Source organism: Capricornis sumatraensis, chromosome 17, assembly GCF_032405125.1.
Source record: "Capricornis sumatraensis isolate serow.1 chromosome 17, serow.2, whole genome shotgun sequence".
NCBI lineage: Eukaryota > Metazoa > Chordata > Mammalia > Artiodactyla > Bovidae > Capricornis > Capricornis sumatraensis.
The window spans coordinates 59,163,096-59,182,558 of record NC_091085.1 but is presented as its reverse complement, the minus strand read 5'-3'; the positions used below and the strand labels follow the sequence as shown (position 1 = coordinate 59,182,558).

General features: G+C 37.2%; 1 protein-coding gene across 1 annotated transcript in view; it reads right to left on the bottom strand.

The window, feature by feature from the left end:
- The window catches only part of MPHOSPH9 (M-phase phosphoprotein 9), a 52,430-nt gene extending 33,406 nt beyond the window's left edge, over nucleotides 1-19,024 (bottom strand). Inside the window, exons 1-7 of the mRNA XM_068990072.1 lie at nucleotides 18,918-19,024; nucleotides 16,726-16,879; nucleotides 10,475-10,564; nucleotides 9,247-9,770; nucleotides 6,145-6,268; nucleotides 2,204-2,294; nucleotides 460-566 (exon numbers count right to left, since the gene is read on the bottom strand). Of these exons, the coding sequence (XP_068846173.1) occupies nucleotides 460-566; nucleotides 2,204-2,294; nucleotides 6,145-6,268; nucleotides 9,247-9,770; nucleotides 10,475-10,564; nucleotides 16,726-16,879; nucleotides 18,918-19,024 (1,197 nt within the window). The remainder of the gene's footprint in view (nucleotides 1-459; nucleotides 567-2,203; nucleotides 2,295-6,144; nucleotides 6,269-9,246; nucleotides 9,771-10,474; nucleotides 10,565-16,725; nucleotides 16,880-18,917) is intronic.
- Between the last annotated feature and the right edge of the window lie 439 nt (nucleotides 19,025-19,463).

The following is a 19,463-nucleotide window of genomic DNA, read 5'->3' as shown; positions in this document are numbered from 1 at the left end:
ATATATATCGATATACATCGATATACACATACTGGATATTTTGATTTCTTTGAAGTCAATAAAATATTTACATTCCTCGCTCAAAGAAAATCAATACAGTAACTTAATTATGACAAAATGGATCAGTGGGAGGTTATAACAGAGTAGAAAATCAAAACCAGGTCTGGGAACGGGAAAAGAAGTTTATCTGTGTACTTACTACATTGAAAATAGTGGACACAAAACCATGTCATTTAATTTCATATGACACTGGGCATTTTAAATTTCATTTTTAAGTAATTTTCCTAAGATCACACAAGCAATGAATGATAGAGACCAAATTTGAAAGCAGGCGGGTATGATTTAAAGCCCATGCCTTTTTCCTGTATATCAGAAATTTAAAAATACAAAATTTATAAATTAAACAGTATACAATTGTGTAACACAAATATACATGTGTGTCACATGTTACTAAATTACCTGGCTTGGTGATATATCTGCGGAGGAGGCTGGTGCAAATGTCTTCTCTAAAGTCTCAGGCAAAGAGTGATACATGTCCTTCTCCTCCAGTTTCCAGTCAGTCAGTCCTAATGTGAAAAAATATACAGAATAGATAAAGGTGAGGAAAAAGAATAATAGTGCTTTGTAGAAAAACTTATTTCTACCTAAAGAAAATTAAATATGGGAGGTTTTGGCTACCTGGATACAGAAAATTGAATTTAGAAGGGAAAAAAATTCACTTAAATGTCTTGCCATGTAGGAGTCCTAACTTAATGATTCAAATATTTTAAACTGAACTATAAAATAAAAATTTAAGATTTTTTTTATGTGGACCATTTTTAAAGTCTTTATTGGTTATATTTTTTATGTTTCAGTTTTTTGGAATTGAGGCATGTGTGATTAGCTCCCTGACCAGGGATCGAACCTGCACTCCCTATGTTGGAAGGTGAAGTCTGAACTGCTGGATGGCCAGGGAAGTCCCTAAAATAAATATATTTTTAAAAAAGACAACAATTTCTTTATGCAAAGTACAGACTTACACAGGAGCAATGTAAAAAACTTAACGATTCAAATGCTTATTTTACTATGCCAGGTGCAGGGAGGAGGCAAAAAACTATAGTATATACACTATATCAGAAGGTGGCGAGCACTCTCCTCTGGTAAAATTTAAAAATTGGGCGTAAGGGAGGATGCAGTGTGTGTGGAAGGGAGGACAGATGCTCTTATTGAATAGGATGGTTGAGGTTGGCCGTGTTAGCCATGTATGGGGAGGTTCCCCCCAAAAGGAGTGAAGAGAACATTCCACATACAGGAAGCAGCTGAACAAAAGCCCTAAAACGAGAACTCATCTGTCATATTTGAGCAAAAAGCCTCCCTGCTAAATCAGAGAAAAGGGGAGACTAGCAGACACTGATGTCCAACAGCAGGGCTAGATGTCTGTAGGCCTGTGGGAATAAGGACAAACTCTGGGCTCTTATTCTGCACACAGCAGACCCATCGCAGGGTTTACGCAGAGGAGTCACGTGATCAGATTGGTCATCACAAAGGATCGCAATGGCTACAGTGTTGAAAACAGATGGAAGGTGCAAGGTGAAAGCAGGAAGGCTGGTCAGGAGGCTTATGGGAGCCCAGAGGGCAGGTGATGAGGTTCTGTGAAGATGAGAGCAGGGAGGTGGTGACAGTTGCTAGAGTCTGGCAACTTTCACAGGCAAAGCTGATTCATCCTGAATTGGATGTGGGATGGTGGAAAAAGGAGTTAGTGTGTAAAACCATTAAGACTAAAATAAGTTCACCATGGAGAATACAGAATGGCTCACAGGGGAGTTGAATTTCTTAATTCACTTTGGATATCTGAGAAAACGCTGAGATGATTTTTGTAGCCATTTGAAATAACTGTAAAAAAAAAAAACACTTTTATCTTTTCAAAACTTGTAGCACAAATTAAGGCAAGTGAGGAAGTTACAGATGCAGAGACATAAGACAACACACAATACGTCTTAGGAACCCCTTTAGTATACTGTACACGATTATCACCCTAGGAGAAATGCACACATTACTATTTTGAAAAAAACTCCTTAAAAATTTAAATATTGGGACTTCCCAGGTGGTTCAGTGGTTAGGACTCCATGCTTCCACTGCAGGGGGCACAGGTTCTATCCCTGATTGGGGAACAAAGATCCCTCGTGCCGAGGGGTAAGGCCAGAAAACAAAACAAGTATCATACCTGTTCCTGAATCAGACATCCAAGAATTTGGACCCTCATCTGGTTTGTTGAAGTAAAAAGCTCGAGAATGTGTATCAGCAGCGAAATCAGACTACAAATCAAGAAAGAAAGCCATCAGTTGACAGTTTAAAATTGCTAGGCACAAACTGCTGACCCAAGGAATATGAGGCAGGTGTCAAACCCAGGCACAGAGAAACTTTCAGAGGTTCACAAAGAAAGTCAGCCTGGCTTTCCCCATGGTTCCAATAATTGCAAAATGATAGGAATTAACAGTGAAGGATTTTCTACTCCTGTGTAATTTACAAACGTTTATTTTGATTCTCTGTAGAGCTGGAAGAAACCGGAAGCAGGTGTTAAAAAGTTCAGAATGAAAACGGATTCCTAATTTGCCATCGATTTCCAAAAGAAATTTCAAGTGCCTAGAATTACAGTCATTTAGTACAAAAATTAACGTAAAAGCTGTAATAATTCATTTTTATCAGTAAGACTGCAATAAATCAACTCTGAAAACTGCACATAAATAACGAACAAGAACTCTAAACAGTAGACTATATCTTATATACAGATAATTGGTTACCAGAAAAGGTTAAAAATGCTTACCTATCCTCAATTCTAATTAAAAACTCCAAGTTAAAATTTCCTTACCATATATCTGGCATTGTCACAAGAAATCTGTGTTTCCAAACAGAGATATGTGAAAAGATTATTTTCATTGGAATTTTTCTTATCAGTTCCACCTCCAAACTTTCAATTCCTGTTAATAAGTACATGGCTCTATTTGCTTACAAGCACCCGTGGACCCACTGCCAAAGTAAAAGCATGCTAAAGCTGCTGACATTCTCCCTACCAAGAAGGGGATCTCTGCTCAGCCTTCTTTTTCTATCCTCCTCAGATTCCCAGGTAAAGCCAATGGTAAAGAATCTGCCTGTCAATGCAGGAGACATAAGAGACAAGGGTTCGATACCTGGGTTGGAAGATCCCCTGGAGGAGGGCACGGCAACCCACTCCAGTATTCTTGCCTAGAGACTCCCACGGACAGAGGAGCCTGGTGAGTTAGAGTCCATGGAGTCACGAGGAGTCAGACACAACTGAGTATGCATGCACAGCTTTCTAAGGCACCACTTTTAACCTCTTTTTCATCAAATGTCTCTTCTACAACTCCTATCTGTTCGAATTTCTGTTGCATATCCGAACTTAACTGACCAGAAAGAGCTGACTGCAGAAGACTAAATGAAAAATTCCCAGTGAAATATTTTGTTTTGCACCAGTTCTGAGGTGCAAATCCTAAAGCGATAAGCCAACACACACTGCGTTGGCTGGAGGGGGCTTACCTCACATAATCATCTGCTGCTCGTCCACCCCATAAGGCATCGGCTGAAGAAAACAGCCCATTTTTAAAGAGAAGGGAAAGTATGGTGCAAGGAAAGCCCTTCCCAAGAAACCAGCCTCAGCCTAGCACAGGACCTTCATCAGTAACCGTCTAAAGCACCTGAAAAACCACCACGGAGGCCACAGCTGGGAAAATGGTAACAGCCAGTCTGTCCCAAAGGACCAAGGAAACAAAGACCGGCTGGAGCTTTAGAAAACCCCTGCGCTAAACACTATCCAATTTCAAGATGTGCTTCAGAATAGCTAGACCCCCAGATAAACTATATTGTATTAGAAGAAAATTGGATCCCAAGAAAATTCTGATCATAAAGATTCCCTGGATTTAGGCTGAAAATGAAAAAAAACAATGAGAGACATGAGAAAGGATGAAATAAAGAGCAAAGTTCCAACTTTTGTGAATCCACGGAATTTGAGAATTAGGCACGTAAAAAGTACGTGTCAGGTGTGGTGTCTTTGTTTCACCAACCCCCAGTACCTGAAAGCTGTTTAAAACAGACATACCAAAGAAACTTGATTTCCCCTAATGATTTAATATCAAAAATATCGAATTCACCTTTAAAAAAATAGGGAAATGAAACTTGTTTAGGAGATGATCAAAGAAAAGGAAAAGTTTAAAGAACATCATGCCCTCATCACAGCTTTACCCTCTGCCCTACTGAGATCCCCAGAGGCAGAACAGACTAGGAAGACCTAACCCCAAACGGCATCTCTCAGACAGTGCCTTCGGCTGATCCTTCGGCTGCTCATCAGATCCTCCACTGAATGGAGGAAGAAAACTTGGCCAGTTCACTGGTTTCAAGCTTTACAGCCCAGAAGACTCACCGGAGGAGCTTTTAAACCACCTGGTAACAGGTCACAAAAACATCAATGAGGGCAGACCATCTGGGGCTGGTGGCCAGGTGTAAGTAGATTTTTAAAAATTTGTTTATTTGGCTGCACCAGTTGCAGCATATGGAACCTAGTTTCCCAATCAGAGATCAAACCCAGGCCCCTACATTGGGAGCACGGAGTCTTAGCTACTGGACCACCAGGGCAGTCCCAGATTTCGGAAGCTCCTAATGACTCTGCTGCTAAGTCACTTCAGTCGTGTCCGACTTTGTGCGACCCCATAGACGGCAGCCTACCAGGCTCCCCCGTCCCTGGGATTCTACAGGCGAGAACACTGGAGTGGGTTGCCATTTCCTTCTCCAATGCACGAAAGTGAAAAGTGAAAGTGAAGTCTCTCAGTCGTGTCTGACTCTTCACGGCCCCATGGACTGCAGCCTACCAAGGCTCCTCTGCCCATGGGATTTTCCAGGCAAGAGTACTGGAGTGGGATGCCATTGCCTTCTCTGCCTAATGACTCCAACGTGCAGCAAATTCTGGGAACCACAGGGCTACATTGAACAAATACTGATTCACAGTAGCAAAAGACAGTGAATCCAGTGAGATACACACCACAAATATGTAGTTTATCAGAAGTGAAAAAGTCTCCACTGAATTTCAGTTAACGCTGAAACAAACAAAAAAGAAACTAGTATGTATGAAAACATTTTCCTTTTCTGCCAACCTATTCCAATGAAAAAAGCAACTTTCAGTACAGTCTCCAAATGCTTTTATGCCATTACACCAAACAAGGATATACTGTGCTGGTTCAAAAGAACAGAGCTACCAATATCGCACCAGGCCCAGAGGCTTGATGGTTCATGTAGCTTCTTCACTTTCACTTCCCTCCTCAACACAAATCTGATTACGTTCAACACCTGATATTAAGAAGCCTAAGTTATCATGGATTGAAGAAAGAAAATTTACCAAAAGATAAGTAAATAATGCCTTATGGAGGCTGAGTTCTTATGATTTCTATTGTTTAATAGATCTTTTTCAAAGAATGACAGAAAGACTGTTCACAATAATCAAGACATGACCTGTTTCTAAAGGAATCAAGTTTGTAGAGAGACTTGATTTTGTGATTTCAATGTATTAGACAATGTTATTCAATGACAATTTAGGCCAAAGGGGCTTTAAAGATATTTAAAACTTACTCAGTATCCGTAACTCTTTAACAAAAGCAGCTGCTATATGAGCAAAAGGGTCACATAAAATGTAAACATTTAATCTCTTGCAATTTGGATTATAAATTCAAGTTGTCCAAGCTTCAACTGTTTTTATAGAGGCATCTAAAGAATTCACACATATATTACTACTTATTACAACTTAATAGTAATAAAAATTACTTGAGGGTTTTTCAAAAAATAATAGATTACTCTCAGGCTAATTGCAAAGATTTGCAGCACAAAGGGAATTAGGACATTTACAAAATAAATGTTTCTTTTTTTTTTTTTTTCCTAGTACTTTCATTCCTCACTAGCTTTGGTTTCTGGCCTATTAAAGAACCACTACTTGGACTACTGTTTCCCATTCTCAGAGACACCATAAAAGATAGGGAACAAATTAACAATACAAAAGAAAAGGCAAAAAAAAAATTTATGTTAATGAACAGGTGGTAAACACAACATAATTATCCTGATTATCCGCAGCTAAAGCACACCAGAGTCAAGTGACTTATCACGTACTTTCTCAATTGGTGATTTCTTGGTTTGCTCATCTCCTTGCATAGATTTTGAGTAGCCCTCTTCTTTATGTGCTCTCTTTGGTTGGTTCTGCTTCAGCCTTTGAGCCCATGATGTTATCGATTTACTATTTAAAAAGAAAAAAACAAAATACCTCTCTTTAAATGCTGTCTTCAAATAAAACTAAACACTGATAGAGACTATGCTTCAAATTGCTTTTCTAATAGCAGAGAGGGGATAGATTTTTATTGAGTTGCATGAATTTATTTTTACAATATCTTATTATTAAAGGCAAAATGAAGAAAAGGACTGACTAGCAGTGATTAACAGTATGTATAGTCTGTAGCCATGGGATAGAACAAAAACCACCATAGTGGCACCTACAAATACTAAGTATATCTCCATAGTGAAAACATACTTACTTAGATGGACTTATGAGTACCCAAGATATGAGTTGCTATAGTTAAATACCTTACATTAGATGACATACTTCAGAGACATAAAACTGAACATAATTTTAAGTGATTATTTGCCTTACAAATTCAGCCTAAGTTTCTTTTACTGAAAAGTCCCCTGGATGAATTAAAATGTCATTGAACTTACAAAATCTCTTCTAATATATAACAAACATAAAATTGATCATGCTTGCATATAGTATTTGGTTTTAAATTACATGAACGTGTGTGACAAAATTTCAGTTAATTCAGTCCTATACTCTTAATTTTCAGCAAATCAATGCTGCTGCTGCTAAGTCGCTTCAGTCTCTGTGCAACCCCATAGACGGTAGCCACCAGAATCCCCCGTCCCTGGGATTCTCCAGGCAAAAACACTGGAATGGGTTGCCATTTCCTCCTCCAATGCATGAAAGTGAAAAGTGAAAGTGAAGTCGCTCAGTCATGTCAGACTCTTAGCGACCCTACGAACTGCAGCCCACCAGGCTCCTCCGTCCATGGCATTTTCCAGGCCAGAGTACTGGAGTGGGGTGCCACTGCCTTCTCCTAAATTATTCCTGCTGCTGCTGCTAAGTCACTTCAGTCGTGTCTGACTCTGTGCGACCCCATAGACAGCAGCCCATCAGGCTCCATTGTCCCTGGGATTCTCCAGGCAAGAACACTGGAGTGGGTTGCCATTTCCTTCTCCAATGCATGCAAGAGAAAAGTGAAAGTGAAGTTGCTCAGTCGTGTCCGACTCTTAGTGACCCCATGGACTGCAGCCTAGCAGGCTCCTCCGGAGTGGGCTGCCACTGCCTTCTCCTAAATTATTCCTGAGTAAACTATAAATAGAAAATAACTACAATGTACAACAATTTATAATGACTTAAAAGGGCTATTTACATTTAGAGTATGTATTTTAAATATTATCAAAACAGAACTTAATGTATCAACTTTATTAATTATATGTACATAATTTATACAAAAATGTTAAGGATTTTTCCCCCCCATGGTTATAAGGACACCTCTGATCAACTTTTTTATAATTAGCTGACACATATTCATATAATACTAATTAATTTTATTAGCCTAAAAAACTAAGTGAAATATAACCCCAAATAATCACCATCGACTTAGAAAAACAATTAAAATACTATCTGCTGCGTGGTCAATTATTTATTGAGCACGTCCTATTTTTCAGCACCAAAACACATTTATTACCTTACAGAAATCAAAAAACCATCCTTCCTTTCTTAGTTGCCTCCCTAAGGTCATTACCATGTGCGCGTGCTCAGTCGTGTCCAGCTGTTTGCAACCCCATGGGCTGTAGCCTATCAGGCTACTCTGTCCAAGGAATTTTTTAGGCAATACTGGAGTGGGTTGTCATTTCCTACTACAGGGAATCTTTCCAACCCAGGGATCAACCTCCATCTCCTGCACTGGCAGGCAGATTCTTCATCATTGCACCACCTGGAAAGCCATGGTCATCACCACCTATCTATAATCTCTTTTAATAAAATACATGTTAAGTTGCAAGGTATAAGAATTAATCTATTATTCTGGAATTTTAAAATGACACATGCACACATTTAAAGGTTATACATTTTAAATAGATACAAACTGTTAATTCCTAAAAAATATTTAAAAAATTAACCTCACTGAAATTTTTGGTTTATAAAAATAACTTTAATTGCAGGGTGTCAAGTTTAAATAACTGTGTATTATGATGGTCAGCTACATATAAGATACAGATAAGATTCTTTCAAGTTTAAAGTACCTCCCCTAAAAATTAGGCCAATGGTTGATTCCTTATTTTAGTTTAACTGGAATAAAATCTAACAGGAGTCTTTTCCAGTAAAATACAAAAACTATTAGTCGCTCAGTCATGTCCAACTCTTTGTGACCCCATGGACTGCAAACCTCCAGGCTCCTCTGTTCATGGGATTCTCTAGGCAAGAATACTGGAGTGGGTTGCCATTCCCTTCTCCAGGGGATCTTCACGACCCAGGGATCAAACCTGGCTCTCCTGCATTGCAGGTGGATTCTTTACTGCTTGAGCCATCAGGGAAGCTGTATAATACAAATAATTATAGCCCAAAGGTCAAGCAACACAGAATTTAATACATATTGAGAAGAATTTAACAGGTAATAGTAGAAAATTCTAGCCAGCATCTACTTTTGTGTAAGATTATCATACAGAAAACTTTTTCTATTAAAAGTATCTTCTAGAAAGGAAAGAAACTATAAAGAAACAGACTATGTAAGATCTAGTTAAGTGCCTTCCTTCTACAAATTAAGAGACTGGGACTAAATCTTAATAAGTAACTTGTCCAAGATACACCTCAGTGGTACAATCAGGACTGATTCTGGAACCTGACTTCTATTCTGGGCTCTTGACTACAAAATATAAAAGGTATTTTTCTGGCAAGCCTCCCACCCTAAGAGTTTTCATAGTCTTATTATCAATGGGAAGGCAGTCAGATGTTATTAACATATAGTGTGCTTTGTTACTTTCAATTTTCCACAGGCAATAAAGAAAAAATTTGATAAAACTGGTATGTTCAAATACATCTCATTCCAACTAAAAAGAGCTGTATTAACTAAACATTTTAGCTTATTATAAATGTATTTAACAAGTAAAATTCCCTTCAAGTGATGGAGAAATTCAACTTACTTGTTTGTTTTTCCACTGTATACTTCTGAAATCTTACTTTCACCAAGAAAACTGTGTTCAAATTCACTGGGAAAAATGGGAGTATCTTCCTTTAAAGAAGCACAAAAGTCTTCATTTGGATGTATATAAAAACTCTGGTTTTTCACACCATCTCCAAGTGGCTCCGCTGGCACCACCGGTGCTCCAAAATGTCCTTCAGAAGCCTCTATGTGCTCCATGAAATCTTGAGCGTCCTTTGATTTGTAGGTGTTTAGTTCTGAGATGCAAAAGGTTCCATACCCACTGCTCACTGAGCTACTATCCACATTGCAGTCTGGTTGCGACAAGGATGCTTCTTGCTGCATTTCAGACTCTTCAGACTTGGGATAACTGATAACATATTCATTTTTCTCACCGTTTTCAGAAAAAAAACCCATTTGACTTTCTGAAGATCTTTGTTTGCTTAAAGAACTTCTACCATAGGAAGCCCAGGAAGCATTATTAGTCTGTAACTTGACTAAATTTTTTATTTCCTCCTGTATATGCTAAAAATAAAAAAGAGATTTGGGGAAAAAAAAAAAGAGAGATTTGGCTAAGAATGTATATTAAATATCACATTTTCACAAATGTCTTAAATATACTGTATTTAAAAATAAGAGCTACTACTCTAAAGATGACACCTGTGCCTTATATTTAATTTATAAGCAAAACTGATATAAAGAATTAACTCACTGCGGGCTTCTCATCTTCTGAGATGCCCCACACTCTGCCTGTAGAGTGTGTTTCTCCCAGGACCACTCTTGCCTTTTGAGACAGACCGCATTCTGTCTGTGGAATGTGTGCCTCTCTAAGTAAATCCACTTAACTATTACCTTAGCTTTCACTGAGTTCTGTCTTCAATGAGACATAAAGAACCTGAGCTTCAATAAGCCCTGACACTAGGAATAAAGCCCTACCCAGGTGGAGGACGGAACTATGATGCTGACCCTCCTGACTTCAGTCTATTAAAGCGTGGACTCTGTAGATCTCTGCCCCAATTCTATGCTGAATTCTCCTCTGCTCAAGGCCCCTCATGAATATGCATGTGCCCTTAGATTAAAACTTTCTCAGTTTTACAGTTCAGGGAGACATTGCTTTGGGTGCAAGTAATTAATCCTTCCTTCTCAAAAAAAAAAAAAAAGAATTAACTAATTGGTTCTTCTAAAAATTTTACAATGTAAAACAAGAATCAATATAAAGAACAACTTACTTGAATTTGGTTGTGAAATTGCTCCTGCTGAGCCACTATCTGCTCTTGGCAATGTTTTTCCACCAAACTGAATAGTTGTAACCACCTGGTCTATTAAATTATAAAATATTTTGGTTAAAAATAATTTTTTAACCTAGTATTTCACAGAAATATTCCTCCAATGGGAAAGGGCGTTTTAAAAATGTATTTTTAATGTAAAAATTATAAGCTAAATTAGTTATAAAACTATAAAATTAGTTATAAAAATGCAAAAATAAAAGGACATAGGCTTGGGCACCCCTTTATGTTACCTGTGGTCTGGGTAAACTTGAAGGTCTCAGTAAATCTGATTAACTTGATGTCATCTGCTGCCTTTCTAATTAATCTACAACTGCCGGTAGATGTGCTTCAAATTTGTCTTAAGCCCCTCTTCCTTTCCTCATAACAGCCAATAGTATTCTTAAACATTAACTTGGACCCAGAAAAAGAATCCCACATCTTAAAACAACAGTTTGGTTTATAAGAATTTGACCCCAAATTAATTTGTTTTTCAAGTTTAAAAAAATCCAAACATTTTAGAGTAAGATATTAAAGTGTTTTAAACACTGCAGCAGCTAAAAAAGAAAAGAAAAGAAAAGAAAGACTTCTGAAAACCTATGGAAGTGGCCTAAGATTCCCTTCAGAGCCCCTTTTAGGTCCTGAACCATCCTGACCAACCAAGAGTAGTTAGTGCTCTTGTAACTAGATGAGGCCAAAACACAAGAGGGGAGTATGAATTCTCTAGAGGCTGAATTCAAACTAAAGGCTGGTCTACTGTCAGTTAACAGGTCAGTTCAGTTGCTCAGTCGTGTCCAACTCTTTGTGACCCCCATGGACTGAGCCAGGCTTCCCTGTCCATCACCAACTCCCAGAGCCTATTCAAACTCATGTCCATTGTGTCAGTGATGCCATCCAACCATCTCATCCTCTGTTGGTCCCTTCTCCTCCCGCCTTCAATCTTTCCCAGCAACAGAGTCTTTTCAAATGAGTCAGTTCTCCACATCAGGTGGCCCAAAGTATCGGAGTTTCAGCTTCAACATCAGTCCTTCCAATGAATATTCAGGACTGATCTCTAGGATGATCTTTAGGATGGACTGGTTGGATCTCCTTGCAATCCAAGGGACTCGCAAGAGCCTTCTCCAACACCACAGTTCAAAAGCACCAATTCTTTGGTGCTCAGCTTTCTTTGACAGTCCAACTCTCACATCCATACATGACTACTGGGAAAACCATAGTTTTGACTAGACGGACCTTTGTTGGTAAAGTAATGTTTCTGCTTGTTAATATGCTGTTTAGGTTGGTCATAGCTTTTCTTCCAAGGAGCAAGTGTCTTAATTTCATGGCTGCGGTCACCATCTGCAGTGATTTTGGAGCCCAAAATATAAAATAAACAAACAGTATGCAACAATATATAATGTCAAAAAGTAGCTACTGCGACAACTGGCTTCCTTGTTTAGAACCGTCCAGTGTCTTTCCATTCCATTTCCATTCCATTCTATTCCCTACAGGGCCCTGTGTGATCTGGGTTGCACACACCTCCCAGCTTCCTCTCAAATCCCTCTGTCCCTTTCATGACACACACTGCCCTCGCTGGCCTCTCTCTGTTCCCTGGACATGCCCAAACTGTCTTTAGCCTCAGAAGTCTTGTACTGACACTTGCTGTACCCTCTACCGGGAAAGCTCTCTCCCCAGCTTTCAACGTGGCTGGCTACTTCCCATCCCGCAATTTCAGCTTAATTAAGTTTTCCAAACCATCCTCACAGGCACTCTTTCTTGGCATCCTGTTTAGTTCCTTCAGAGCATTTACCACAATCAGCAAATATCTCATTGGTTCACTTGGGTTTACCAGTCTCCCTCCCATCCCTGCCTGCACTCCAGCACCTAGGATACAAGACCAAGTTAAGAGTGGGTACTCAGATATATAGTCTAAACAAACATATAACAATGGATATTGAAAGCTGAAGGAAATCAACCCTGAATATCTGGAAGGACTGAGGCTGAAACTGAAGCTCCAATACTCTGGCCACCTGATGTGAAGAGCCGACTCAATGGAAAAGACTGAGGCTGGGAAAGACTGGGGGCAAAAGGAGGAGGCGACAGAGGATGAAATGGTTGGATGGCATCACTGACTCAATGGACGTGAGTCTGAACAAGCTCAGGGAGATAGTGAACAACAGGGAAGCCTGGCATGCTTGGAGTCACAAAGAGTTGAACATGATTCAGCGATGGAAAAAAACAACCGCAAGCTGAACTTTTCTTGGTATTATAGACCACACAATCCAGTGATCCTCCCCATTAATGGTGAAAGCCATTTATACAACATAACAGAATTAAGCTGAAATCTGTATAATGGTATTAAGGTAAAGGGGAGGAAACCTCAAGACTGGAAAAGAAAGCCTTAAATGAAATATGAGGGCACTGACAGGAAGTGAGAATTCTAAATCAACTGACTTTAGGACAAAGAGGACTAGAGCAAATCAAGTCCCTTACTCTCTCAGCTTACAAAGTACCTTATAGATTAATGAAAACAGAAAAGAAACAATCAAGCAACAGTTTTCTTAAGTTATACCCCTGCGCCCTTTAGGTGTTATTTTTAATCTGATACAGTTATTATTCACATAAAGCTTAACTATAATAATGATAGAATAACCACTTAATAAAAATAATGGCTTCATAGTTTATGAGACAAGATATTAATCACATCCTTATCATCTTCTTATTTAGGATACAAATGAAGAGTTCATTCAGGCTATAAATTAGTGGAGATTTTTGTTTTTCTGAGACAGATTTTATTGTTTACCCTTTAATTTTAAATAAAGTAACTTAAAGAATATTATTAATACAGTGATAACATTATACACTTAACTGTTAAGTGGGCTTAATTGTTAAGAAGGGCTATTATTCATTTCAAACTAAAGTGATTTGTACTACCTGCATTTTATATGTTGTTGGAGGATATGGGCACCTGACTGAAGTTTTCCTGTGAACGCAGTTTTCTGATGCTATCAGCCTGCATGGGATTGCTATAGTCTGGTTCCCTAGTCTGACCCGGTAAATACGTTGTGGGCTTTCCCGTAGTTCTGACTCCCACCTCTTCCACCAACAACTTGTATGATTCTGAACAAGTAAATTTAATTTCTTTATACTTCAGTTTCCTAGTTAAAAAAAAAAAAATTACTAAGGAGATATTTTACATTCCTTTACTATCTTTAAAATCCAGTATGCATTTTTTTGGAGTGGGGGTGGGGGATGTGCCAGGTCTTTGCTGCTGTGCAGGGACTTTTCTCTAGTTGCAGCGAGCAGGAGCTACTCTTTAGCTGAGGTGCACAGGCTTCTTACTGCAATGGCTTCTCTTGTTGCAGAGCACAGGCTTAGCTGCTCTGTGGCATGTGGAATCTTCCCAGATCAGGGATCAAACCTGGGTCTCCTGCATTGGCAGGCAGATTCTTTACCACTGAGCCACCAGGGAAGCCCTCAGTTTCCTAATTTATAAAATGGCAATAACAACACATTATTTGTGGCTGTGAGGACTAAATTTTAAATCTGATGCCTGCAAGGCAAGGATCTCAATGGGAGAACTATATGTTGAAATCTATGAGGTCATGGTTGTCACAAAGATAATGGGAGCACCACTAGCATTTAGGGGGCATGGTCCAGGGATACAAAACACAGGACAGTCTCCACAATAAAGAACTATCCTATGTCTATTTTATATTGTATCTTGCACAGTTTTCAAGTCACCAGATTGTCCAGGAGTGCAACTACCAAGATGTTTCAGTACTTGCTCAGAAATTACATGCTGTTTCAGAAAATCGCGTCACCAGCTACAGTGCTGGTGCATCAATGCAAGGCAGCTGTCCCATTCTGTGCTGATAGCTGCTGCGTTCATGGAGAGTCTCCACAGAGGTAAATGCTGGACCGCTTCATTATGTTCTCTAATGTAGATACATCTGAGCATTTATATATTTACATATTAGCTTATAAATAAGCATTGTTACTCCTTTATATCACAGGACATTACACTGACTTTTTTTTTAAAGCAGATATAAGCAGGTTATATTGTTTGTGAATTTCATTTCAGGACAATATAAGTTGGTGTTATTTTAAAAGCTGTTATAAAAAGAGAGCTTCAGGTCTAATAAGGTTGAGGGCCACTGACAGAAAGTATCTCATATACTGCCCGGCAAATAGGTAAGCAATAATCATCAGATAATTGTTATTATTATAATCAGTACTGCTAAATAGTTAAAATGCTACAGATAATGATATGCTTTAAAATTTTCTTACAATCATAGAAATATTAGCAAGTACTTTAAAATGCATTAGAGGAATTCCCCGGGGGTCGAGTGATTAGGACTCAGTGCTTTCACTGCCGTGGACTCAGTATCAATCCCTGGTCGGGGAACTAAGATTCCACAAGCCACACAGTGCAGCCAAAAGCAAACAAAAAGAATAGCTTAAAGTATTTCTACAGAAATGCGTTAATAGATTCTTTCCTGATAGAATAAAAATATATAACCTTCCCAAGTTTAAGCAGTGATAAACTTTGAGAATTCCAAAGAGTTTTAATGAAAGAATTCTAAAGAATCAGGTCATCACCAGATCTCTTCCAGAGCTCTGTAGAAAGTTTAGTTCTTTAATAATGTACGTTAGCTTCTTATAACTGGTAGAAATCAGACAACTGTTACTATTCCAAAAGAAAGGTATAAACATGAAATTCAGGGAAGAATCAGGAATAAGACTTAGACAATATTTACCCTCCCATTCTTTCTAAATCACTACCCTAAAGCATCAGAGGCCTTTATTTTCATATGTTACAAAAGCACACAAAACAAATTCAAGAAGTTTTACTGAAATGGCCAAAATAGCATTTCATGTTCCGTCAAAGTACGAAATAGCTTACAAAGCTCTTCAGTGAATAATCAACTGTATGCCTACATTATGAAAATTAAAGTCAATTAATACAAAACATAATTTTAAAAATCTGTTAGATCACAGAAGAAAGGGTAGAAAGAAACCAGTTCAAATGTTAGGAGGTTTAAGTGGCTAGATGGTATCCTGGCATGTAATAATCTATGTCTTAAATTCACAAATATACTCTGACTCTGATTGAAGATGTTGATTTCGAAGATTTCACAAAAAACTTTCTAGTTAAAAATGAATTTACCAGACGTCAAGCCACATTCAGGCAGTTTGCCTCATTTTTTTTTTAAAGTACTATGGGAAACATTTCATAGAACATTCCATTATTATTTACATCGTTTTACAAGGACATTTTATAGGTCTTTTGCATTAGCACACACTGATCACTATGTGGAAAAAAAAGTATAAAAAGTTAAAACAGTTTTCTTTTAAGTTTGCCATAACAGTCATTTTTATAACTCTAACGATTATGGATAATGAATATAAGTAGTTATTACTGATTTCTTAAACCAGATAATCTTTCATTCTATTTATTCCACACTCTGAAAATTAACACAAATTATAGTCTTAGAACTATAATTAACATTTAAAACAAAATTTACTGCTCTCTAAATAAAGAATTTAATAATAATGTTTTATACATTTCTACAAGGCATTACCAACTCTAGCCTTGGAAAAGTGTATCGTGGGCATTACTGCATGACACAAAACTTACATATAAATATTCTTTCAACTGTTAAATTTTTATATAGAAATTTAACCTATAGACAAAAGAAAAAACCACTTGACCTGAATAATCAATTTAAGTCAATGAAGCACAGCTAAATGCAATAACGTATGAAACAGAAGCCTTATTTATAAACAGAGCATTCAAAATATTTCAAAGTGAATTTATGTTTGACAAAATCATGACAATTCTGTTTAAGTTACTTAAAAGATTAGGATTAGTAACAAATATCAACAATTTGGTTGGCAATTCTCATTTTTCTGAAAAAAGACATTTTAGTTTATAAAAACTAACAAAAAACCTAACAAAGTATAACAAAGTATTTTAGTTCACATTCACAATATATAAATTAGAATATCTAACATATATTAGTAAATATATTGTTAAAATGTACTTTTGATCATCGTGTTCACATTTGTTCTATATTGTTCCTTAATTAATATACTTGACCGCTTTATTCTGGCAATAACTTAAGTATCATGCTCTTTAGAATATAAATTGCTAATAATTTAGAGTTTAGTAGAGGCATATTCATAAACAGAAATTGTTTTTTTAATTCCAAAAATAAAACAAAACTAGATACCTCACAGTTTTTCCAAAGTTCCGAATCAGTCTTTCCACTGTTTTGTAGCTCTTGCATTAAAGAGGTGAGGACTTCAACTGTACCTTGAATTACAGATGGTCTGGTCTTCCCTGAGAAAGAGGATACCCCATTTGTACTAAGGTGGGGACTACTTCTGTTGAAACATAAATAATTCACATGGTTTTCTTCATTCTACCAAAGTGTTGAATAATTCAGCAGTTCAAGATTTAACAGAACAGTACAAAACTACTGATACTTAATCCTACTTAAGAGCACCTTATTTGCTGAAAATCTGATCACAAGTTTGTCTATGAAAGGAAAATAGCAGTGAAAAGACAGATAGCGCTTAATTATATTTTTAAGAACAAAACAGAAAGAACTTCAGAAGGGAGATAATACTCCAAAATAGAGCAGAAGATAAAAGTGTATGCTAAATAATAAGGAAGATTCTCAGCGACTCCGATCTAAATTATTCCAGAGGAGTATTTCACTCCACTTTAAGAGCAGTCCTTTATTGTAATGGAGATCCTTTCTCCACTGCCCAGAATTACAGTCATGTCTTGTTAACTGGATCCCCGTAATTTGGCATGATAAGCTCGTGCTTATCTTTGCACTGTCTTTGAATAAAAGCAGTGCCAAGCAAATTAGTAGCAGATATTCAGGATTTATTTAGCCTATTCAATGTATAAAATAGCACTAATTTTTCCCAGGAGGACTGCTTTTCCAAATCTGAGAAGAGTTTATTTCAGATTTGCTTTATAAAAACACAAGGGATAATTAGGGACATTAAAATTTATTTAAATTCCAACCACTGAAAGGTCATTTTTCTTTTTTTATTGATACTCTGCTTTGTTTTTACAAACAATTTGTGAAAAAGAGGACACTAATGAAAATAACAGTAATATAATAAAGAGTTAGGATCAGAAAAATACTAATAAAAATTCAAGGGAAAGAACATAATATGGTATCCATTAAGGGTTTAATACACAATTACAGTTGTATAATAATCAAGTTTAAATTTGGCCAATTTAACTGCCAGTCACAATAAAAGGGAGACAGTTCAGTGACATAATTTTCATTAGAAAGGCACATTTAAGTTCCTCCAGGCAAATCAAACACTATGTTCTAAAAAGGGTTTCTTCTAGAAGTGGATTTCAAAAGGGCTGCCAAATGATGACACAGGAAACAAAAAGCGTGGCCAGCACTGAGGAAGTAGGTACAGATTACGATGGCAAGTGTTTCTGGACCATATCCCATGCTTTTTTTTTGTTTCCTCCCTTTCTACCCTACTTTATGCTTTCTCATTTTATATTTTCTTGTAAACTGCCTTAAATTCCTCCTGAGGAGGGCAAAGAATAAACAAGTCTTTTAAGGGATTTATTTAAAATACACAATTTCTTCAAGATCTATTACTGTGTGCAAGTTTGCTCCTTTACAGTAGGCACCAGACTGCTATGTTTCTGCTTTACTGTACTTGCTTTTTATAGGTGATAAATGGCCTCTGCCTCTGCTGTTTGTAAGCTAATGCAAATTTTGAAGCTGGCATGCTGTAGTTCATGGGGTCTCAAAGAACTGGACATGACTTAATGACTGAATAACAACAAGAAGTTTAGAAACCAAATAATCAACTTGTCTGACTATGTATAAAATGAGAGTAAACAGGCCCTGATTCAAACAAACCAAACGTGGGATAATTTAAAAAGAAAATGCATAAAATGCATCATTTGATAGCATCTATTTTGTCAACTCAGCCTGCTTTTTTGCTAACTTCCTAGTATTCAATTTTTTTTCAGTCTTGAAATTGCTACTTTCAAGATTGGTGAGGTATTTCTGCAACATGAAACATTATTTTTCCTCTTAATTTCAAAATGGAGAAGCAATATTTAGGCAATTAAATTTTAAAGATATGCTTGTAATTTACCAAAAAAAAAAAAGTAAAGAGAACTGCATCTAGCAAAACAAGTTCTTTTTCACAGCGCTCCCCATATAAAAGAGTATCTCTGGAAGAAATGAAGAACATGAAAGTACTGATATTATTCTTAAACAACTGTCCTTGAATGGTTCCTGATCTCAGTTTTGGGGTTTTAAAAATGCAAACAGTAATTATGACAGTATTTGGATAAACTGGTAAATTATGCAAATAAAGTTATTTTTATTTGTCATTACATTAAAAAATCTATTCCCATTCTTACCTATTAGTATTTAAGTTCAGTCCAAGAGAATGAGGAGAATTTTTTATATCAGATTCTATAGAAGATGAAGCTTTCTGTGAGGGTTTCCCCAAGTCAAAATCTTCCATAGTGTACAGAAATTGCTACACGCTCTCATTTGAAAATTCAGGTTCTTGCACTGTTTGAAGAAACTGAATCTGAGTCATCTTCAGATGCTTCATCGTCTACAGGCATTTTCAGTTGCTGACATTCAGAAGTGAAATATCCAAAGGTCCCAGGAGAGTCTGAAAATGAATGAGGAACAAAATACTATTATAAAAGACTTTGTCAAAACTTTAGAAACCTTGATTCTTTTATAGAAATCTACATTAAGGATAGCAACACTTTTCATAATAGCCAAAATTCAGAAACAACTCAAAAGTCCATCTACTGCTGGATAAATAAATGTGGTGTATCCATATGACGTGAAGAGCTGATTCACTGGAAAAGACCCTGATGCTGGGAAAGACTGAAAGCAAAACGAGAAGGGGGCGGCAAGAGGATGAAATGGTTAGACAGCATCACTGA